We start from the raw sequence: 24,301 nt of genomic DNA, 5'->3' as shown, positions 1-24,301 counted from the left end.
ATATTTTTTACATAATAAAATATTGTTTAAATAAACAATCATGTAACTACGTGTTTTACTTTGTAATAAGTGTGTGTTTCTTTTTAAAATGGGCTATTTTTAGTAATTTACATTATCTTTGAATGTGCGTGATGTGGACCTTCATTACCAGAAGATTACACTGTGGAGTGCGTACTCATTGTTCGTCTGGATCAAGAACCATTACTCTGGACCACGTTCCTCTATCGCTCACCTGAGCCAATTCAAATCAAGATATTTTTCTTACACAAATCACAACTCTGTATCGATGTTGCAGCATTGTCACTATCTTATGATTCTTCATCTTAAACACAGGCTTGTTTGTGCCGGTTTGAGGAGTTTAATTTTTTCTTAAAAGCATTTTCTTTTCCCAGTGTCCGAAGTTCTCATAAAAACATTCCATGAGCGACTTGATGTAATATCATACAAATCTAACATTGGATTATATAAACCTAGAACCCAACATGCAGTGTATTCTGCTCAGTAAAGATTTCCGTAGCGCGTCCTTGTCCACGTGTTAAGAGCACTACTAAATGAACAAATAAACATGTAAAAGTGAAATAATTTTTTTTATTAGTTGTCATGTCTAAATGTAGTATACGCAATACACAGTTTTCTGTCGTGTGGGCGATTGGGTCATATACCCTATACATAACACCGGAACTCCCCTCTATGTACATCGCCGTCCCTCTACATACATGTATTTTCCTTTGGAACCTTGACTGTCATCTGGTCAGAGGCTTTAATGGTATTTAATGGGGTTTGGTGATAGATAATATTTGGCTATTGGTTTAGCGACACGGCGATAAACTGGCCGAACTTCCCAACTTTAAGAATCGACCGGACTGATTAGGGAAATGGTCGTATGAATTCTAGAACTTTACGAAACACTTGTATTTTTTTACATGCCATTTCCGTTGTAATGTAGGCATGTAAGATTTAAGCAAAGGATTAGTTTATATAAGGTATTGCCTTATTGTGTGAACTCTTTAAATGTCTGGTAAGTGACGAAATGAAAGTGCACAGATTATATACCTGGATGGATTAAAAGAAACTTATAATCGCGGATAGCGGCTTATTCGATCTGGACGCATGCACACTTTAGTGTATCCACGTGTATTTTATTGGATTTGGATATCTTACTTGTGTTAAAAAGCCCTTGCATGGAAACTGTTTTGTTTACGTCATCGCTTCAATGACCCTTGGCCTTCGGAATGAAAGAGTTTGAGAATCTTTATTTATCGCTGAAAATCTTTGAGATGGGAACACAACACTATTGGGAGATCGTAAAGAACGGCCTCTCGATCTGTTGCATGCGTTAAACGCTTTGACAGCTATTCAATTGGGAATTATTTCCATTTAAAAATCTTTCAGCACAATCTTCTGTTTGAATCACAAACCTTTATTTAAATCAGAGGCTAAATACATTTATTTTGGATGTTATTTAAGTCACGGTTATGCGGAGTTATATTGATATCATGAAAGATCTCCAACGGTTGCCTACTGTGAACAGTTAATACTAGCCAGGCTTTAATTCCTATGCAGGTTTAATATAGATCCGTATCCAGCTCTGCCGGACGGAGAGACAATAACGCTAATACATTATTATCGACCAGTAATACCTAAAGAGGATTGTTGTTTGTTTGTGATTTAAGCTGCAAGTTCCCGAGCTCCCGATGTCTCTAACAGGGGCTCTCAAACTGCCCCCAATCGCCGACACGGGAGGGGAAGGCAATGTCGGTGTGGATGGAAGAATGATCACCAAGACCGGGCCTCAGCAGCAGATGATATATCGCAGTGTGCCCCCTAAGCCGTCACACTTCACGTTCTCCGATATGCTGGCTCCTAGCCCCACCGGTCAGAAGCAGGGTCGCACCACCGTGGTCTCCTCCAACACACCGGCGGAGTACGAGGAGAGGTTCAAGTCAAAGCCTCTCTCTAAACCCAAGGTGGTGGAATTCGACGTAGGGCGATTGTCGAACGATTCCAAACGACGGAAAGTCAACGGATTTTTCCCGCCCGTCAAACTTCGACGCTCCGTGTCCACTCGAGTGACGTCATCAGAAATGATGGAGGTAAGTTAGAGTATAGAAAGAAAAAGTATGTGCTAGAAAGTAAAAAGTGTGTATGTGCCAGACATTTTGGGATATGGCATGCTTAAGTTTCACCTTTATATTCGACTCGTTTTCTCCTAACAAACTTTTAAAAAATGAATTAAGTTCTAACGCTTCCAATTATATTTCAAACAGATGATTTATGCTCATATAAATATAAAGTTGGAAAATCTCCAAGTAAGAAATTTATCAATATCTTAACCACAGTTTTTACTTTATACAAACGCGAGTCTTGCACTTTTCTCTTTAAAATAGGAAATCTCTCAAGACATATACACATATCGAAATAACAAGATTATACATAGTATTAATCCCCCCCCCCCCTTTATTAAATTAGTCCTATTATGTTTAAATCTTTCTGATGGTGAAGTTTAATGAGTCATGATTACCTCGTTACAAAATGCATTTAAAGATCGAAACCTTGCGGTATATAAAAGTGTAGATCCCTTATAAATGAACGGTAGGTCGCAAAACGATTTGAAAGTTATAAACAAGAAAGCGGTATCACCTCTCGTAGATTTGAGAGTTAATACATCAAAGTTTTATCTCAGAATTAACCGATCAACAGGGGAATTTTAATTCACAAACAAACATATATTCTTCAGTGACAAGTCAACGTGTGACTGTCTCATACAGTAGCAGATCGATGTGTCTGATTTGATAAATAAATCGATCCATCGATTAAGATCAGGGCTAAGAGGGCCTCTCGTAAAAAAAACGGGTCAACTTAACTCAAGCTCGCAAGAAAACGACCATCGCCTCAAATAAAACGAAAATGTTGTTTATAACTTGGAGAAGAAAACGGACCATTGAGAGATTCGTTCCTGGTTATGGGTTTTATTCAACATAAAATCTTTGCCCTTTATTTCTCTGTAAAAATATTGATGTTTAAAGTCCCCCGCGATAGGAAACCGTCGGCTCGTCAAAATCCATGTACTGTGTAATGTGTATATAGATTCCTTTAACATTCTTGGACTCCAAAACGACCAGGCTTTCAAAAGATTATTTCTAATTAAAAGTAAAAGATTTGGATGGTTTTTCTTGGACACGAGTCACGTGTATCATGTAGCTGTTACAGTGCGTCCCGTCTCCATAGCAATCAATATAGACCATGTTAAAAACAAAGCCAGTCTGAATCGGGAAAACATGAATGCATAATAAAAGAATATTGAAAAAAAAATGAAAAGGATTGAAGCACTGTGTTTCATGCATGGACAATGGAATTTAAAACCATTGATTTTAGAAATGGTATATCTGTCGGAGAAGACTGTGGTAAATATGTAGACTTTGAGTAGCTCTTTCACCAGCGTGCATAAGCAAATTCTTTATTCAACAAATACTTCAGCTAATCTAACTCACAAAACAAATCAGAAATCCATTCTTTCATGTAGAACGGTTTCGATTTCAACACTCTTTTTAAATATCGAGAAGTGTTGATATAACGTCTCATTCTGAGTACACGGAGAGCTTTTTGGGAAACGTCTGTTTGTTGTCGATTAGGATAACACAAAGGGAACTTAAAGGAACGAACACGATGACAGACCCGATGTCGTATGAATCCCTTCTTCTAGACATTGGAAAATGGCTATATAATAACCAGTGGTTTATATATCTGGCTGTACATTCAATTAGCCTTTTCCAATGAAATCTGATTTTAAAATTAAGTTTTCTCGAGAAAACTGGCTATTTAGCAGCTTTTCCATATTTCGTTCATTACAATTGTAAGAGGGGAAAGCACCACATAGCAGCTTTACCCGAGGAAAGCCTACAATATATATATAGTCTGTCAGTTTCCCGGGGAGCTACAATGGAAGAAAGCTTGCTAAAAGACACCAGCCATAAATGAAAGATTCAATATGTTGAATATAATAATAGATATTAATGATAACGTTATGATTTTTTAATTTTAATAATATTTTTGTCCGTTTTATTCAGACTCCAATAATGGCAACAAGCAGGATGCAGCTTATTCCGACAGCCTACACGGAAGTGCGCAGTAAGTCGGAGCGCATTGAAAGGAACAAAACTCCTATGTCCTTTCGGAAGACACCGGAATCTATCAAAACTGCGCAAACTGCACCAGAAGTGAGCATAATATACCCAAATATAATATCAGAAAATGTTGAGTGTGACGATTTAAGTTTACTACCGCCTCCAAAAAGAATTCTACCTCGGCGGGAGCTTCCGTGGGTGTTTAGATATAAAGTGAAGAGAAACATGAATGAACTGGCAAAAATCATGGCCAGTCGGCCTTCGCCTACACCGATTCCTGAACAGCTTCCAACATAGAACATTTCCTTAAAGTGCTGCAATTTGTCGTTGACTGTGATATTTGAACTGTGTTAGTATATAACATTTTGTTCGTTGTTATAGTTTATTTCTTAAGGTTTTCTCTTGGAAATCTATATCCATACACGCGTCTTTCATTTTCGCAAGTTTCGTTATGAAAGAAACAGGCAATTTTTCACCATTACATATTTTGTAATGAAGTGTTTACATGAGAATGTGTATCAGTGTGAACATTAAATTTCTATTTGACTGTTTATTCATTGTATTTACCTCATATATTACTCCATTGCGAATGGCTTTTAATTATTTGAACTCCTTTAGAGCGTTAAGCGTGGAGATGTGCATACGTATATATATATTTATATCTTTTGATGGCCATTTCACGCCAAGTCACTTTTCAATAATTGACTTCATTACAGATTCTTGTATATAATTATATTTTTTATATATAATTGTCGTTAGCTCCGATTCCGAAGTAGCTTCCGATTATTATACAAGACCCTCTATTGTCTCCCTTTAAACAGAATGGTCTATCAAGTTGAGAAAAAGTATATGTATAGTTAAGATACAAACACTTGTCAATGTCGTAAATTCAAGAGAGAAAAGTCAGAACTTCAGATATGTATCACAGGACCGTGTTCACAACACATCTGCTGGCAAGCTATAGAAAGCAACTTACCGATTAAAAGATAGTTTGTTGTTTAACACCCCATCGAGATTTTCAATTTTATTGATGCCCCTAGTTTTTGGTGAAAAGCATTTACTAGTATGTCCTCCACTCGGCCCATTGAGCGTCGAGTGTTTTCTTTATTTCTATTTTGTGGCAGTGCTTTACTAACCATGAGAGCTAGATGGTGGAATTGCCGTCAGAACATCTGATTATATTGTGGAAGAGGACATTCAACATCATTTAGTAACTATGACCCAGGTACATAAACAGAATATCAGAGGCAATCCTCTTTTGATGTTTGGCAAAGTTTTATTTATTTATGTTTTTGTTACTTTATTGTTTCATTTTTTTGTACATAATTTAATAATATTAAGATAAGTGTGGGCCTCTTCTAAAACGATGCTGTCATATATGGTGGCAAAGTTCTACACACTTGTCCGATAGTTATGTCGACATGTCAGATTTTTTAAGTCGACTTGTCAGATATCTATATCAACTAGTTAGATCTTACTGTCCGTTGAACAGAAGAAAAAATATAGCAAGACGGCAGATATAAGGTACTAGTATGTACACTTTCTGTTTTAAATTTTTAGACACGTGAATAAGTAACAATAACAATAAGTCGACATAAAGATCTGACGATCTGACAAAACAGTATTTTTATCTGACAAGTCGACATAACTATCTGACAAGTGGTGGCAGAATCAGAATCCCCCCCCCCCTTTTTATTTTGGCGACAAACCTTTCTCTTAAATTTACACATAACAAAGTAAGAGTTGTGCGCCCCCCCCCCCCCACTTTTTGGGGGCATGTAAAAAGTTCAAGTGAAAATAAGTAAATTAACAGTAAAAATTTAAGGCATAGGTTTACTAAACAAAACGAAACTCTACTTAAATTGCTGCACGGAGTTTCCTAAAACTCTGTTCATGTACACGGTATAGAAATATGTATATTACTGTTAATACATGGAAATTCCAATTCCATTCCTTCACCATTTTTCTGGGGATTTCGAATTTCAGCTTTTAATTTTGATTTTGGTCACATATTAAAAATAGTAATGAATAGTTTGAACGGAATTTGTAAAACTTTGCAGGCATTTAGAACACACTGTATAGATATGAATATTACCAGGAAATTCCGATTTTATCATTTTTCTGGGATTTTCGGCCCTTTTGAACTTGGAATTTTGGCCACTTGCATACAGTTATGAATGGTTTGCAAGTGCAATTTCTCTTTAGCCGCTCCAACAAATTGTAAAACTTTGTTGGTATTTGGCACACATTCATTTTTTTCCTGAAAATTTCAGTTCTTTTCAATTTAGTTTTTTATTGTTGTTAGAGACAAAAGTATAGATGTGCATACTTGAATTAATTTTGCTAATTATGCTCCTTCGTTGAATTATTTTGAGTTAATGCGTATCTTACCTTGCCATACATTATGTGTACAGTAGCACTGGTAATGTGACCTTGCTCACTTTTTCTTTCATTTTAAAAATGTTCGCTCCTCTCGTTTTGGCTAACTATTTTATGTCACATCTTCTCCACAGGGATCAAGCCCGTTTTAAGGTCAGACGACACGTTCCTCAATTTTAGATAACTTTTTCAAGGAATTTGTTAATGGTTTACTACTACTCTGACAAGCTTTCTTGCAAAAAATTAGGATACATTAACAGGCATTTCTGCAAAATACTAGAGTATACAATTTCGTATATAATCTTCTTGAAAATACCCTTACTTGAATTGCTGATATAAAAATAAATACATATACAGTACAGCAAAATTCACTATTTTGGAATTATATCGCTTCTAGCATTGAGCGGCTACGGTTCTAACCACTCGGCCATTTAGACACATAACCACATCCAATTAAATTTTAAACTTAACATTAATCTCAATGACCTATCAACACAGGAGCCAAGCCCGTTTAACATCAATTTCAATGTAACCATAAATAAAGAAAGGGGTCGAACTCTGACCCAGATAAAAAAAACTACCAGCTCGCTTCAAAAGCCTAATAAATCAATTAATTTTTAAAACACTCGCATTATGCATGTATTTTGTCTGAGATACATCATGCCGAATTTCAAGTTGATGGGGCTTACAATAGCGGAGATATACGTCATTATTCTCTCGAAGTCGCCAGTTTATTTTTACTCGAACATTTACCGGTCCATGGTACAACAACAGTATTGCAACAAGTCGAGAAACAATATCACTAATCTATTGAAATCTTACATCAAAAGGTCAAGAAATAAAGATCTCAAATTTTTGCCTAAAATTAGCTTATATTATGTCATATTTCAAGACCTTGATATGAGACATTAAAAGTTTGTCTATTTGTATGCAAAGTTTCGGAGAGATGGCATTACTAATATTTTTTAATTTGCGTTATAATTTGATTACTACATTTTGTAACAATCTCAACATTTGCTGTTGTGTTCATTATGAACTGGCATTTGAAGCCAACAGTAAAGCAAGGTTTTTTAATCTTTGACTTAAATATATTACTTTTATCTAGGCATTACATGCGTTCAACTTCGTACTGTATTGAAATCATAACTAAATAATAGTTTAAACTATAAATATTTGATTGATTTCTTCAAATAATCAATTTACATATTATTTTAATAAATCAGTATACTAAATTTCATCTCAATACGCGCAAACTCTGTGGAAAAAATGAATGGAAACTATTGGTGGACCGACCGACAGCAGCAATGCAATTTCCCCTCCCGTTTTTGAAGGGGGGGGGGGCATAATAAATGAACATCTTAGGTTCCCATCTTTATATCTAAGATGTTTTCGGATGATTGACATTACTAATATTTCAGGTTCGAACATCTTTTTGATGATATGATACTGAATTGACCTCCGGGAAGAAAACAAAATGTGCGACGTTAAAATAAAATAGACAACTTTCTTGATTCACTCAGTTCCATTGTCAATAGGACCAGCCTCACTTATATGCAATCCTGCGTAACAACCGTTACTTATTCGGGGATATTGCCAAATATAGTGTTCTACAAGCTTGTCTGCATTTCCCCTTCATACCAACTAATAAATCAAAGTACTGAAGTACTGACGGGAGTTGATTTTATCGATTGTTATTTATTTTAAAATTAACGAATAATGCGATGTTATTTTGCGTGGCAAGTAAATTCCTTTAAGTATTTGAATTGCGCACATTTTTAAAATCTGAATCCTACAGGAATTTCGTGAAAACCCAATAACAATCATGATGTGTAATATTCAAAGAATTATTCCATCTAACTATGTATTAGTAATCGAAATAGTTATGAGAAATGTATGGAGCCAAGCAAAATTGAACTCTACTTTCGTTCAACCACACTCTCGGCTGTATCCGTTAATCTCCAACAAGCAAGATCAGAGACTCTATGCTTGTCGGAGATTTACGGAGACAGCCGGGCGTCTGGTTGAACGAGACTATATTGAACTCTGATTTGAACATATTTTATTGTGTAAATAACACAAAAGGATTTGAAACAAGTTCTTGCAACTTACACGTTCCTCTCCTAATTGAACTCTGGCGCAGGAATACATAAAATGTACGACTTCAAAAAATATCTAAATTGTTCGTACCATTTAAAATCTGACTATTTAAAGGTATCTATAAATGAGTTTCCTTGAAGAACAATGCTTAAGAACTCATTACATCGAATTTATTGATTAGAACTAAATGTCAGCAGTGTTGATTTGTGTTTAGGTCCTAAGTTTCACTTCCGGTTTGCCTGAGTAACTGCATAGAAGAGTTGATTAAAATCAACTCCCAAAAATTGAGTGCACATATTTAGAAAAATACGCTTATAATTGTTAAAAATTTCAGAATTGTTGTCCAATATAGAAATAAAAATAATGCTGTATACATCATGTTGGTCCAGCACTTCGAATATCGGGAACAATCATTGAGCAAAAAGCGTTCACAATCAGGGTTGGCAAAAAAGCGGGAAATACTCTTATTTCCCAGAACGGTGGGAAATACTGGTAATTCCCGGGAATTACTGGTATTTCCCGGGAAATACTGGGAAATAAAGTACAACTACATATTATAGTACTTCATACTTAGACATTACACAGGAAAAATGTCCACATGTGTAAAATATGTGTATAATTTTACACATGTTTTGCACATATAATGCATGTGTACAACACATGTTTTAAAATTTTTATGTTGTACACATATATTATACACGTGTGTAACATATACATTTTACATATGTTTAACATATATGTAAAATAATATATGTTCAATACATGTTTAAAGGAACATATACACGAAAAAAAATGTTTAATTTATTATTCATTTTCATGACTTTCACCTATATTTATGCATTTATTTGTAAATACTTGTAAAAATAAAATTTATTTAACAAACTTTTGCCGACTGACTTACAGAAAATTTGTTTGTTAACCAATTCCGGATTTATATCTCGATTGGCTTTAATTTTGTCGTTTGCAATCATACGTCATTTTTTACGTCACGGAAACAGAAGATGTTGAATCATTCGCAGATATTCGATTTGAGGCTAAAGGTAAGTTTTGTCAATCATTCTTATTCATTTATTTGTATTGTAAAATTATATAAATATTGCTGGTAGCAACCTAGTCATCTTATAACGCGAAAAGTAGCTCAGAGCTTGTGTTTCCCAGGAAAATTCGGGTTGAAAACAAGAAACCTGTATTGGAAACGATCGATGCTGATCCAATCTACTTAGGTGAACTTGATGAAAGTTTTAAGATGAAATGTAAAGGCAAATACGGTTATTTAATGTATATGCACATAAATGTATATACTACATCTGATATATCGCATAGCCCCCTAACTCCGTCACTACCCTAACTCCGTCACTTTCGGGAAACTCCTCGCCGTTTGAAATCAAGTACGATTATGACGTCATTTTTTACATGTCAAAAATCTTTAATCAAATGTCAACAATTTGCAACGGTTAAATTTAAGAATGTGTCAAAAAATAACAGAATTAAACCTTGTTCATTTTATGCACCATTAATTGTGTGAAATCAGCTAAAACTTTTTTACGGGTGCACTAAAATATCGATATTTCTGACATGCGGGCCCATTCGATCATTTAAGGTGGTCAGTCATTTTTAGAGAGGTCAAGATGAAACATTTCACATGTAATACATTTTTAATTAAGGTAATTAATACTTTTTTTTAGTCTGCAATAGCCTTTATGCACTACTCTTGATGATAACGTCAAATCGCTCATGCTGATACTTTTGCCTTATACAGGGTATAGATATATCCGGTGTATCGCTATTTAGAATATGCTACATTTCTAAAAATGTAATAAATAAATAATATAATAAGTAATATATTAATTAATGATATAAAATTTTTGAAATATGTAAGGACATAAATCAAACGGCATCCATACATTCTGAAAAGGCCATCGTGATTGTTGTTACATGTACCCATTTTTTATTCTGGCGATCATTTCATTTCGATGTAATTAAATACAATATGAATTGCATGAACCATTTTTACTTATTATAACTTGGCCTAGATACAAATGGAGTTTTAACTAAATTGTTAAGGTGTCTTCATTCCCTGCCATATCATAGAGCATGTGGGTGACGGAGTTAGGTTCATAAGATATAATAAGCACACGTGGTAAACGTCGTATTCAGAGGGCTTATTTGAATAAAAATAAAAATATTTTTGTTAATGATTTAATCAATTATATTGTTTCAGATTATATTTAGTGATTACAAATGATAAAAACCACAAAAAATATTTTACAGAGAAACGCAGGAGGTTTTCTGCTTATGGTGACGGAGTTTGGGTACTCGGGGATATGTAAACGGTAGGTCTGTCGGTAAACGTTTTCCACATAGCTTCAATTAAGCAGTTGTAGCTGGCAAAAAGCGCATTTATAGACAGAACAATGCTTAAAAATTAAGCCAACATTAAATATATGTTTATCAAATGCATTTTAATTAGATCAGACACATTTCAATCTTGAAAAGTGAAAGTAGAATAAACTAGAGTAAAGCTCGTTGCAAAGTAACGAGTAGGTATTCCATAAAACTTAAAGCAGCAAGTCGAAAGTTTTATGTAATTTTGTTGTTGTTGTTGATATATCAAAAATGAAAATTAAATTGATTGTTTAAAATGTTACTTATTATGCAACAAGTTGCTTAAATGCCCAGTTGGTTACTTAATCTATATTAAGTGGGTTCTTATTGTATGCTAATTTAAACACACTTTATTTTCAGACAGGTCACATAAACTAACCCAGTGAATAGCAGGGATATGTCTCTCTAAACTGTTATGCAGTTGTAAGTATTATTAGTAAAATTCAGTTTTTTATCTTCAAAACTGTTGCTTGACTTTCTATTGAAAGTATTCATGATTAAATTTTGTAAAAGAAAATCAATGCAATTTTCATATTTAATTCTAAATGTCATGTTTTAAGTGGGTTTTTTTTTAAATTATTAAACATGCATTAATATACCTGCAATGTACTAAGATATGCAACTTATTGTATAAATACAACTATTGTGTGGAATTTCTTTTTTTGTAGAAAATGGCTACCAATATTTGGTCGGTCAGGAAGTCGTAAGACATAAGTAATGAATTTTCAAGATCCAGACATTCTTCTTGAGTTCATAGAGACTTCTACACTGCAGCTGGTATAAAAGTGACAAATCATGGTAATTAAATATAAATACGTAGAGTTCTGACTGCATTGTTAATATGAAGAATTTCTGTATATTGTACCGTAATTTTTAAGTGTTGAAAATCTAACTTTACCGAATATTTCAGGTTTATTTGAAACAAATATTATCATAATATGTCTGTTTTCCTCCTCAAATTTCAATATTTATTTTATGCCAATTTAAAAACCTCTGATGATTGTATTAAGTTGGTATTACCATTTTAGAAAGAACCCAGTCCACACATGAGTTGCTAAGGTCAGTGCATTGATAAGAAGGAAGTTGAAGTTAGATCGGCATAGAGATGGCTAGTTTTCTAGGTTAGTTTGCCAGTTCTGTTGCAAAAATATGTGTAGTATCAGAATTCTGTTTAAGCTGCTTGGTATCCACTGATGACAGCATGAAAATTGTTTGTTTTATTATTTCAGACTTCTTAAAATTGCTGTTGGTTTTTAACAATCAACAGCACTTGTAACAATTATCCCTGGATGGCCTGTGCAATTATTTGTACAGGCAATTCACTCTACCAGGAAAGAGTCCTGTGGACATAAGGAGGAAAAAGATGACGGTAGCACTTGTAAGTCTGATTTTGTAATATCATGTGTATGATATACTAATATAAGAATAAAAATCAACAATACTAGGCATCTTAAAAGTGTCGGATCTAATGTATGGATACTATTGGCTATAATAACGAATCAAATGATTGAATTAACATGCAACCAGACCCTTCTTTTGAACATAATTATGTACAAATAAAGTGCATCATGTACATGTGTATAAATATATAGAACTATTTATTGAATGATACTTTATCAAAGAATTTCGCTTATTTTTTCTTCATTTTTTTCAGAGGGCATTCTTAACAATGAAAAAGTTTACCGAATGTTAGAAGTTCTGGCCAGAGTTTAAAGGTGAGAATTATAATTATATTATATACATGATTGTATAGTAATAACTACATGTATGTAAGTTCTGATAGAAATACATGTATTTAAATTACCAAGAGGTAAGTTAAAAGATTTGTTGTGATTTCACTTTTACAATATTAATACATATTCGGACCTAGATTACCAGGTACTTATCTAATATATTTCTGTATGAATTCTAGTATTGAATCTATATAATGTAATATCATTGGATAGTGTAACAAGTGCACAATGTATACTGTAAAACAGATCGAGACATGAAAAAAAAATAACTAGTGGTGTTAAATATGAAATAAAATCAATACGTATTATGTATGTGTAATTTTTCTTTTTATTTACAGGAACAAGGAAGAGAGAAATGAATTGTAACATGGCAATGAAGAATAAACTCCTGAGAACAAATTAATGAAGTTTTTGTTATTATTTTTTTTATATGCCTGGTATACATCTGCAATAGTAAACTGATGATCTATACATTGATATCAAGGAATAGTTTGCAATATGAAGCACACTGTACGTAATATATTTTAAATGAAAGCTTAAGTAAAGATGTACCTTTATTATTGAAAATTGCTAACAAAAAATTATATATAAATTTCATATATAAAATGCAACACATATATTACACATATAGAATATGTGTTTTACACATATAAAATATGCTATGTTTAATTTCACACATATTAAACATGTGTGAAATTAAACACATTATATATGTGTGCTCTTTTTATGTGTTTTACACATGTAAAATATATATGTAAAATATATGTTGAACACATGTTGCACACATGTGGACATTTTTCCTGTGTATCACCGTGTAAAAATGTCCATATTTTCAGAAACTTGAGCTTCAAAATACATGGTCTGATTATCAAAACTAAATTAATATTTCTGCTAAGGGCCACCTTAAACAAAAAAGACAAACCATCACTATAAACTTTTATTTATTGTGCAATATTGGTACTCGTGATTCATTCAATCAAATACATTCATTCTGTCATTGATATACCTTGACAACAGCCAGCTGTTGTCAAGACAACAAAATATCACAGATACATCAAATGATAAAAATCACACAGAAAAGACGGAATCAGCATCGTCCATTTACAAACCATTTTAAAATGACATCTTGTTTGAAATCCGCAGCTTCTGAAAAAGAAAACCTTCAATAGATGTGCACATGATCAACAGACGGAAAAGGAAATCGCTTAGTCTCCTTCAATCCTAACTCAACAAAAGGAAACCCTCCACTAGACACACCCTCCACTACCATACCCCCTCGATGATCAACTCTTGTACACAAACATCGGTAAAGGCAAACCGGTTGTTCATTATCTGGATTAATGTTCATTCAGGAACTAAAAATATTTAGGGGTAAAATCTACCTGAAAATAAATATTATTTAACCAACACAACAAAAGAAACGTTATTTGACAAAGTTCATGATATCCCTCTTTCCTGAAACCACTCAGCAAACACTTGGTTTGGATGGCACCACGGGTACTGCTATTTCCTCCATTCACTTCCTGACGGTCAACAAAACTTTTACACTTCCCACACACACACAAGAAGAACTATCCTGGCAACTTTCAACAAAGTCATATATCACAAATTAAAAAGACAGATTTTTACATTACATCACATGCAGACAAGAAAATTATTCACAATGTTCATTCACGCATAAAGACTGGTTCATTCTATGGATCCTGACTGAACTTGCTACAACGTCCAAAGTAAGCACAGAACGGCTCCCTGGGGCTCCTTGGTATGTGAATGGGAGCTACATCTCGTCACCATGACTAGGGTCATGAAGAGGAGATGTAGGACACCACAGCGGTGGCAGGATCCTCTTCCTTGGATGGAACATGGCCTCTACAACTTACACATCCAGCTAACCAGACCTGGGTGACCAGTGATACAGCAATCCACATAAACTTCTCCCCTTGAACATTTGTAATATGCATTAGGCTTTACATGGGCTAATAGAATGGGAGTAAATGGGGACTTTGGCCGTCGGCTTGGTTGGGGCTCGCTGGGGTTCGCAAGGACCATCTTGATATCGGGTAAAAGCATCCCGACTGATTTATTCTTACAAAGGGTCTCATACTGCTTGAAGAGCAGTGGAGCTTAATTTACAGTCCAATTTGGTATTATCTGCACTAAAAACTGCACCCTTCTCTTTAAGAAACTGGAAGCAGTCTTCCGAGTTGGAGAAGCCTAACTCACTCTGGACAAAAGATACTCCTACCATTGGTCGAAATCTACATTTATTGATTGGGATGATCAGCAGGTTGATGAAAAGGTCAACAAATGAAAAAGAAAATAGAAGTTTTATGTTAACAACAAACAATAGTCAAGTTAAAGAACAACAAAATCTCTTGAAAGAAATAAAGTATCTATCCAAAATTCACATAAAATAATTTTCTTTAAACTTAAATTTCCCCACAACAAAGTATGTATCCATTAACACAACCTAATTAATAATTATGATTGTGGTCAATTTTATAACTTACCCTATACATACCTTTGGTAAAATCGTCATTACTGGAAACAACTTTTTTTTATTTAGATTTAATTTTTTAGTTGAAATCAGTTCAAAAATTTCTCAGATTCATATCAGAAGTGCACCGAATAAATGTAATATGATATTCAAGCTATATATATTTTCAAAATTTAAAACTTTAATTTGATAAAATCCCTCTTTCTCTTTCATAATTACGAAACAAGCCAGTAATAAAACTAGAGATACGTACGCTTTGGTGATGCTCCTGAGAGCCATTTTTCTCGCTCTTTCTACAAACCAGTCTAACAGGTAGCCTGACATTTTAGGAGCACTCTGATACAAAACAAAGAATTTGTGATAATTATTTAATGCCCAAGCTGATCTGACTTTCAAGGCATGCTTTATGCATGGATCGTTTCTATGTTCGGGAGTAAGAGATGCCAAAGCTGTCGTCATGTCTGAAAAAAGAGTCAAGGTCCTTCTTCTTAATAAGACAAACATTTAAAAGAAAAATGTATACTCCCCCCAATTCAATACTAAAATACAAATAGAACTCATGAAAAGGATACCAAGCGTATTGGAAGTAAAGAGGTAATATAGTATGCGGTAGGCTGTGAATTCCAAGTTGTTTCCCTGTATCCCTTCATTGTACAACAGCTTTAGCTGTGTCTGGCACTGGTTGAATTCTTCATGGTCTCCCTGTAGATATAACAATCTTTAATCAATAAGGTGGCAATGCACAATCCATTTGGGTTTTGAACAGTGTAAACAAATAGCTAAGGATTGTAAAAAGTTCACATTTATTCATTCAAATAGTTTCTGAACACATGTTTGTGAACTTTTTTTTACTTTTGCATTCAGCCCTTCAAGATGATACTTGACTTGCAAGAACATCGTACACAAAGAATGCAGAGTATACCAAAATCAAATCTTTAAAATATGTCAAACAAAACATTCATTTCATGAACAGAACTTTTGTTCCTAATACTTGTAGAATCCTAAATGATTGTGAAAGTTTGACCTGACCTTCTCCATAGCAATCCTGGCATGAGTCTCATACACCCTCACTGTAAACTCATCTCGAATTCCCTGAACCTGTCAACAAATGAGAGATCATTACTATCATTGTTACAATATTATCAGCACAATAAATATTTCCTGACAAAATTTGTTAGACTGCTATATATAATTTTCATATGAAAGAAAATGACACAGTATAAGCTGCCTATTACTGTAGCATTCAGCCCTTCAAGATGAACTCAATGAGTGAGGACATCGTACACAAAGAATGCGGAAAAAACCCTGCAACTGACCCCAATGTAAATGCACTACTCTTATATTGATATATTTACATGTCTGTGAAAACACTAAGAATCAAATTTTAAACATACAGTCCATTACATTTCACCACGATTCATGCATGCCAGAGAAAAAGTTTATGAGTTAGCCATACCGTCAGATCTTGTCTTATGGATTTCATCTGCTCACACGCATAGCGGTAATCTGCCTTGGTCTTCCAATCATCCATCACCATGGCCAGAGACTTCTTGAGGATCGCTGGGGGTCGAACCTGCCACGCTTCAGGTGCCTGAAACATTTACAGGTCATATTGATCTTGCAGACAACAATGAAGAAAGGAAATGCACCCTTCTTCAATAAATACGTACATGTAACTAAAACATACCTTGGTAAGTCTTAAGTAACGTTTTTCCAGATCCTCACATGTTCCAACAATGTTAAAACTTGTAAGATCCAGATCTTCTTCATCCGAATTCTAGAAACAAAAGGAACAATTTCAAAATTAATCCCTAAATCATCAGCTTCTTTGATTTCACTGATTAAAATATGCTACATTATCAAAGAATGAACTTGTTGCATTTTTTTACACTTACATCAAAATTGTTGATATTCAAGGTTAGCTCAGCCTTCCTCTTCTTGGCATCACCTCCTAAATGGTGGCCAAATCTAGCAGCTCGCTTCAGAAGCCGAGCAGCTTTTTCTGGATCATCGTCTTCTTCCTCAGGAACAAATACACTGAAAATACCAAACAGAAAACAATAAATATAACCTCTCAGATCTTAAGTATAAGCAAACCAACAATGGGAATATACCATGGTTTGCTTACTTTTTGCCACGTTTCTTGATATTTTTGGCATTTTTCTGGAATTTGTTTGGGGTTTTGCCTTTTCCATCCTTTTTATCAGCTTTACCTCTGCCCCGTCCCTGACCTCTTTGATTTTTACCTCTTCCTCTTGGGCTACTCATAGAACCCCTCAAACTCATGAACGAGGACGTACTTCTTGAACTTGTTGAAGAATTGCTGTCATTGCTGCAATCATACAAGTAGGATAGAGCTAGTTTCTTACTAGCGAAACAATGATAAATAGAAATGCAATGTTGAATTCAAGTAAATAGTACCTGCTGTGTCTTCTTCTACTTGAACGGTCCTTCCGATCTTTTTTTCTCCTTGGTGATCTTGAACGTGACCTTGAAGAGTCGTAACTGTCACTGGAAACAGACCTTGACCTCCTGTAAGTTGGTACCCTGTCTCTGCTATACAGACTCCTCACTGGGCCTTTGGAGGGAGATTGAGCACCCCTCCCTCGAGCTCCTCTACCCCTACCTCTACCCTCTCCCCAGCGCTGTTTTCCTAACAGTTTCTGTGTCTGATTTAACCCCTCAATACTACAAATAACAAAGAACATAAATATTACATTAGTTCATTGAAAAACAAGAGAAAAGCTGTCAATGTGACAGCTAACTGGGTTTTCTGTTGTGTGAACAGTATCCATAATCCATTTGGCAACCCTGAATTTATAAACATTACCTATTCACAAAAATTGGTTACTCTATATGCAATATTTTTGTCAAAAAATCAACGAAGTTCAACAGCTGATATTTTTTTCATAACTAATCAGAAATCAAAATCCTAGCAATAACACCTCCGATATATGTACAATTGATCTGAAAAGAACAATTTCCTATCTTGAAAACTGTAGGAGATAGCCACACAATAGGGGTACCCTATTATTTTGCCATTAAATGAAAAACTTTCTCTGGAAAAAATTATTTGTAAAAAATTCTTTAATTTTCTTGAACAATCCTCAAAATCAGTTTGCTATATCCACAAATTTGCTAAAGTCAAGTTTGTTACAGTTGAAAAAAAATGCTAGGATTTGTAAAGAACTTGCAAAGGCCTCCACAAAACTTTGCTATATCTATGATTTCGCTATATTGGTGTTCGAATTAACAAATTTTGCTGTACAGGACTCAAAAAATCCCTAAACATCAATTTATTTTTGTTTTTTCTTTTACAAAAAGAGAAATATTTAATGAAAATAAAAAGATGTTGGACATTAACTGCATTAAAAAAAATACTGTGTTAAAATGCAGTGTGCGAAATTAACAGTAGACCGATTGACAAAATCTATAGAAAATATGCCCGGTCTATAGTAACTCGAATATCTGTAGACCAACTTGTCTATAGAACAAACGCAGCCTGTCGTCTAGTCGATTGAACGTTTTACTCAATACCTTTTTAAATACACTGCGATAAGAAGCAGAATGTAATTGCCATGTGCTATTTAAAAGTCAAAAACAATATTCAGAACATGTCATTTTTTGACAAAATGAAGTATTCACAAGGTGCTAGACCTGGGAGAAAAAAACTGGATAGTCATACACCATTCTAGTTTTCGCATTCGTGAACCCAGACTGCACATCTGGAATTCATGACTGACATTTAGTTTCCTTACGTTGTCTTAGATTCTGCGCTTTTGTATCGTGTTATCTACAGTATTCAAGGGAAAAGGGTATTTTATATATCTATTTTCCTTTACTTTATCTGAGTTTATTTGATTGGTATTACAAAATAATCATTACAAGACAATGTCACTGTGTATGGGTTTAGATCCGAGCACCCTTCACCATGTTCTATAGAAAGAGTTCCTATTGTGTTGTGAAGTACCAGATTATTTCACCATGTTCACCCTGAATAAAATTACAATACAAATAAAGAATAATATTTGTTGTTGTTTTTGGTCTACAGGAAATCAGTCAGGTCTATAGATTTTGAAAATGTTGTAGACCGATTGTCTATAGTACAAAAAAGTTAATTTCGCACACTGAAAATGATAGTAAAAAAAATCTTAGTCATATTTCAGGCCATCTAAGGATGACTGATCTTTTATGTTTTAAGTCTGCATGCCTATTCTCAGTCTAATATACTTCAAGCTTTAAAGGTAAAATGTGAAGAGAATGTAATCTAACAGATTACTAACATGGGCAGTGGTTCCTTTTCCCAGTCTACTGCCCAAGACTCGCTTTTGGCAAAGGCTGATGTCAGTTTCTGTTTCAGCACTGCTTCCATCTGATCTTTACAGCTTTCAGGCACACTGGCAAATGCTCTGTGCACATAATTCCTATAAGAGAGGGCAAAACAGTTTCATATTAGTCATTGTAGAAAAGTTTTTGAAAATATTTTTCATTGAACTTTATTTAGTAGCTTTAACAATTCTCTTACTTTAAGTCCTCTGGCCATTCTTGAACAGAAGGTTCACCTGATTTTGATGCATCATTCAGATTTTTTTCTTCACTGCAAGAAATTATGATAGCTTGTTAATATTATCACTTTTACCATTCAAAAAGATTCATTTACAATTTACACTTAGCTATACAGAGTTTTTGAAAACTTTATTTAAACAAGGAGGACAATAGTCTTACTGGACTAATCTAATTCTTACAGAACTCATAGCCAAAATAAGCATGCTAACGTTTTTATTCAACAAGATATACTGGAATCATCAAGTCCAATAATTGTTTGACCTTAACACTTCAACTTATCACCAAAAAATCACAAATCAAAATGAAAATAGAAATAAATTCACTACATGTCTCTTAAAAGTCACATTTTTCTTTTGGTTTCACTGGCTTATAATAATAATCAGCCATTCAACATGTGAATAGTTAATGCTATGTAGAGCTGAAATAACTACCATAAATCAATATTTGTAGCTGCTATTCTATTCGTTTTTGTATATTCGAAGACATTGTCTGCAAAGTAGTATTTATGTTTGACAGCTCATATGACTTTGTAATTGCCTGTATAGATGTCATAAACATGTCAGCTTGACTTAATGTATCAGTATCCATTGAATTTCATTTTTATTTTATTTTTATGCAAAAGATTTTTTTAAAAATAACATCTCAATCAATTACTTAAAAATGCAAAAAAAAAATATGTGCGTTTCCTATTTCATCAAATTTTAAAATAGGGTAGGTAGGTCCGCTTTCTTTATTTTTTTTCTAAATGAGCTTTTAAGTTTTCCCCTTTCCTAGCATATGATTGTTCTATACAAAATTTATTTTACAGGTGGGCCAATTGTGGATAGTGTCAACTGTTACAGAATTAAAGCTTTCTTAAATCTAAGATTAATTTGGAATGTATATACGAAGATTTTATTTTCAGGTAAATAGAAATTATAAATATGACAGCCACTATAGATTAACAGAGTATAATGCTCATTACCACAAATATTTTATATAGTAGTTATAAGTTCTATTTTCCTGGTCAACTGACATAACAGTAGAGATTAATATCATATCTGTAGGTGTTGAATTCAGAAACAGAGGAAATTCTGGTTGATCAGAAGAGAGCCTTAGAATTAAATCTTTTCAATAATTTTTTTTTAAAAATGAATACATAATTAATGGTTTAGGACTAATTTTAAAAATTTCATTTGCAATTGAAATGCAGCATTTTAAAATCATATTCATATAATATGAATGATTGTTAGGCCTATATATTCAAAGACTTACGATGAAAAAAAATTTGCCTCTGCTTTTTTCATGTACATCTTTATATTAATTTATAACACATAACTGCTCTAAGAAAATATTTATTGCATTGATAATTTAGCTAAAATAACCAAGGATAACTTTCATCCATGCTGTCAATCTGCACTAAGAAATCTTTAAAATGCTTTGATAAGTGGTGTTTTCTATTGAATTGTTACAAGCGTTTTTAAAACTCTGATTTGTAAAGACTCTATTGTTTAAACCAATTACGGTTAGTAATCTGGATTTGGAATAAAAAGTGTTAGGGTCGGGGCATAAAAAATAGGGTCGGTCGGAAATCCGGAAACACACATATTTTTTTCTTTGGCCTATATATATAAAATCAGTACACACCTTTGTTTAGAAGACACAGTGTTGTTGGCTGATGCAGACATCATTTGTTGATTGATCTGTTTTTGATTCTCCATGCTCTTCACCTTCTGTGTATATGGTGATTGGAATCTTTTCTGTCCAGAGAATGGTTGGGCTGGTTTTAATCCTTTTTTGGGAAGTTGAAATCTAATTCCATTTGCACCAGGAGGATCTAAAAGTGTTTACAAACACAAAATTTAACAATTTTTTAAAGCTCTGAATATCTCATATTATATATGTTAACTTGCATAGATATGCTTTTCAAATATACAGTATTTCATTACTTTATACAGAGTTATTTTCACCCCATGTAATTTTCCCCCTTTTTACACTTGCAAGCAATTTCGCTATCTTGAATTTGTCCAGACACAGTTGCATTTAAAGAGAGATAATATGAGACATAGAAATTCATCCAATTATAAATTTGCTCGCTAACAAAGAGGGTCAGAATAAAATGGGGAGGGGGGGGGGGGGATATTTCCCATTATAGTGTGGGGGGGGGGGTTTCCCTGTATAGTGTATCATGTAGTGATTGATTTTTCCTTACTTCTTGGCCTGTGTTGAAAGTTGTGGAAAGGCTGGGGTTTAAATTGTGGTGGGGGTGGCCGTTCCTTGGAGTTTCCAGGGAATCTTGGACCACTATTGTCTGCCCCTGATGCGTCTTGTCCAGGTGGTGGTGGGGGCGGTGTGTACATCTGTTTTAATGCAAGAATAGTATATGATTAAAGGGACAAAAAACAATGCAAAATTTTACTTTAGATTCATTTAAGAAAAAATGCCAACCATTTGATTTGGCATCGGGGGTTGCTGTCTGAATGGTGGATATCTTGGTGGCATAGGTCCAGGTCCCATTGGGCCACCCATATTGTTTACTCTGAAATGTTAGAATATTGCACATTACTTTCAAAAATTTCTGTAAGTTGAAAAAACAAAACAATATTAAGGCAATACTATAATACTCACTGATTCTGGAAGTACGACACTTGTTGGTAATAGTATGCAGCATTTGGATTATTGGAAAATACATTCATGTGGGCGTTATTCTGTTTAGAATTTTCTTGGTTGCTTTTGTTTTTACTGCTTTCTTCTTGTGCTTTTTCTAAAGCTTTCCTTGCCTGTGCCCAATGAGGATTTTCGTTACTAGAATTATTAGAAGGTTCATATTGCTGGGACCTGTGAATAATAAAAATTCATAACAAATTTCAGTACGGAATGTTAATATACAATTACGCCTACCAGTTGGTCAGCTAAACCTCTCAAATAGAGAAAGAATAATTTTTAAAAAAATTAACAAAACACACAGCATGGTCACAAAAATGGCGGATATCTCAAGTGACTTTCATGTGATGGTGTAATACAAAATTGAGCTAACGATACTACTTCAAAACGATATTTTACCATAAGGCCGCTTGAGTTGCCTGATTTGGCTGTGTTTGTTGCCATGGGGTCGTCATTTTCTTTCTCTTTATCTTAAAATATATATGGGACGTTTCGCCAACAGTATACTTCTGATGATAATGACGTCATGGTCTAGCTTTTCTCGGATTGGCTATTCTATTATATGTCTATTAACCCAAATAGATCGCAATGATCCTAAATAGATCCCAAAAAATAGACAGATTATCGGTTACTAACTAGCACGTATAACCAAAAAAGAAAGCATATCACTGTTCAATGTTGCATCTGTTTACTAAATCGTTTTCAATCATTGTTAAACAATTGAGTAAAAGAATGTAAAGTATTGTTATTTTGTCGATTGTAGGTTGTATAGGCACTCAGTCTGTTGAACTGAACAGATTGATTAAGAGTGATGTATTATTCATTACAATTTTATTATTTTGAAAAACTTTTCAAATAACTTAAAGGGACTTGGACACGATTTGACTTAAAATCTTCAAATTTTATTTTTCCATTTTCAATGTTTATACTGATAAATATAGAAGTTTATCATGTTATGTCAAAATTTGAAACTCAAATATCAAGTTATAAGCAAGATACAGACTTTATAAAGCTCAAATATTGTCATTTTTACAAATTCGTTGTATTGGTGTATAATTCAATCAAATGTAACTTTTTCTGTTGATAATAGTATTTATAAGAAGATATTTATTTGGTTTAAATTGTTTTTTACAAGTCATTTTGTCTAAGAAATGGTAATTCTCTACATTACATTTTTGTAAACAACTATGAGACTCGAGCTTTGTTTACATAAAGTTCTATCAATTATTACCTCTGTATCTCGCTTGTAACTTGACTTAAACATTTAATATTTTGGCCAATCATTTAAAATGCACCAATAAACCATTTTATACCTAAAAAAATAAAAATAAAATTTTTGATCTCAAATCGTGTCCAAGTCCCTTTAAAAGAAAATGTTAACTTAATTTTTTTTTTCTGGAAGTAAAATACAGCCATTCATAACCATGATAACTGTATAGATGATAAACATCGCAAATTCCATAATAGTTACTATACAATGATCATGATATGTATCGAAAATTGTCATTTGTTGAAATTTGTGCATTTTCAAGGTACATATCAAACTGAAACAACCCACACAATAATAATGAGTTATTGCGTTAACTTATCATGGTGTGATTTTTACCAAAGAATAAACAAATTGTTAAAACCAATTTTAAAATCTGTATATATTGCAGTAGGCTATATTAACCAAAAAGATGTCTGCATGTATATTTGTTATTCAGAAAAATCTAAATTATATGATTTTTTTGGTTATACATTCTTTATCACTTCGTAATACCGATTACAAAAAAAATAATTACTAAATGAATAAACAGATACTAGATAAACATATAATAAAATATCTGTACAGCCCCTACAACCCCTTTTATCTATACATTTTCATTGAATTTTCA

The 24,301-nt window shown here is 33.6% G+C and overlaps 2 protein-coding genes and 1 long non-coding RNA gene across 3 annotated transcripts; 2 read left to right on the top strand and 1 right to left on the bottom strand.

Moving 5' to 3' along the window:
* The first annotated feature begins 797 nt into the window (after nt 1-797).
* On the top strand, nt 798-4,675 carry LOC105336387 (uncharacterized). The gene is made up of 2 exons (XM_011440698.4): nt 798-2,093; nt 4,068-4,675. The coding sequence occupies exons 1-2, from the start codon at nt 1,695-1,697 to the stop codon at nt 4,419-4,421; spliced, it is 753 nt and encodes a 250-aa protein (XP_011439000.1). The 5' UTR covers nt 798-1,694; the 3' UTR covers nt 4,422-4,675.
* A 4,754-nt stretch (nt 4,676-9,429) lies between these two features.
* LOC117686933 (uncharacterized) lies at nt 9,430-12,783 on the top strand. Its single transcript, XR_010707460.1, has 6 exons — nt 9,430-9,640; nt 11,346-11,408; nt 11,654-11,783; nt 12,014-12,106; nt 12,215-12,363; nt 12,640-12,783. It is a non-coding gene; the product is annotated as an uncharacterized lncRNA (long non-coding RNA).
* Nucleotides 12,784-14,485: 1,702 nt separating this feature from the next.
* On the bottom strand, nt 14,486-22,967 carry LOC105336386 (leukocyte receptor cluster member 8 homolog). The gene is made up of 16 exons (XM_011440697.3): nt 22,824-22,967; nt 22,389-22,598; nt 22,209-22,299; nt 21,973-22,120; nt 21,408-21,597; nt 19,741-19,812; nt 19,499-19,639; nt 17,637-17,903; nt 17,344-17,547; nt 17,111-17,252; nt 16,903-16,992; nt 16,672-16,806; nt 16,245-16,313; nt 15,788-15,917; nt 15,469-15,676; nt 14,486-14,976 (listed from the first exon to the last, which is right to left on the bottom strand). The coding sequence occupies exons 1-16, from the start codon at nt 22,877-22,879 to the stop codon at nt 14,817-14,819; spliced, it is 2,313 nt and encodes a 770-aa protein (XP_011438999.3). The 5' UTR covers nt 22,880-22,967; the 3' UTR covers nt 14,486-14,816.
* Between the last annotated feature and the right edge of the window lie 1,334 nt (nt 22,968-24,301).

Source organism: Magallana gigas, chromosome 7, assembly GCF_963853765.1.
Source record: "Magallana gigas chromosome 7, xbMagGiga1.1, whole genome shotgun sequence".
NCBI lineage: Eukaryota > Metazoa > Mollusca > Bivalvia > Ostreida > Ostreidae > Magallana > Magallana gigas.
This window is presented reverse-complemented; position numbering and strand designations above follow the sequence as displayed.

Bases quoted from the DNA above. Each gene is read 5' to 3' on its own strand.
- LOC105336386 (XM_011440697.3), bottom strand. From the start codon at position 22,879: ATGACGACCCCATGGCAACAAACACAGCCAAATCAGGCAACTCAAGCG. The intron at 17,904-19,498 runs GTTAGTAATCTG...TGTTATTTGTAG, and splicing joins GAAAAGGAACCACTGCCCAT to TATTGAGGGGTTAAATCAGA. The intron at 16,314-16,671 runs GTATGGCTAACT...ATTTGTTGACAG, and splicing joins CCATAAGACAAGATCTGACG to GTTCAGGGAATTCGAGATGA.
- LOC105336387 (XM_011440698.4), top strand. From the start codon at position 1,695: ATGTCTCTAACAGGGGCTCTCAAACTGCCCCCAATCGCCGACACGGGA. The intron at 2,094-4,067 runs GTAAGTTAGAGT...CGTTTTATTCAG, and splicing joins CGTCATCAGAAATGATGGAG to ACTCCAATAATGGCAACAAG.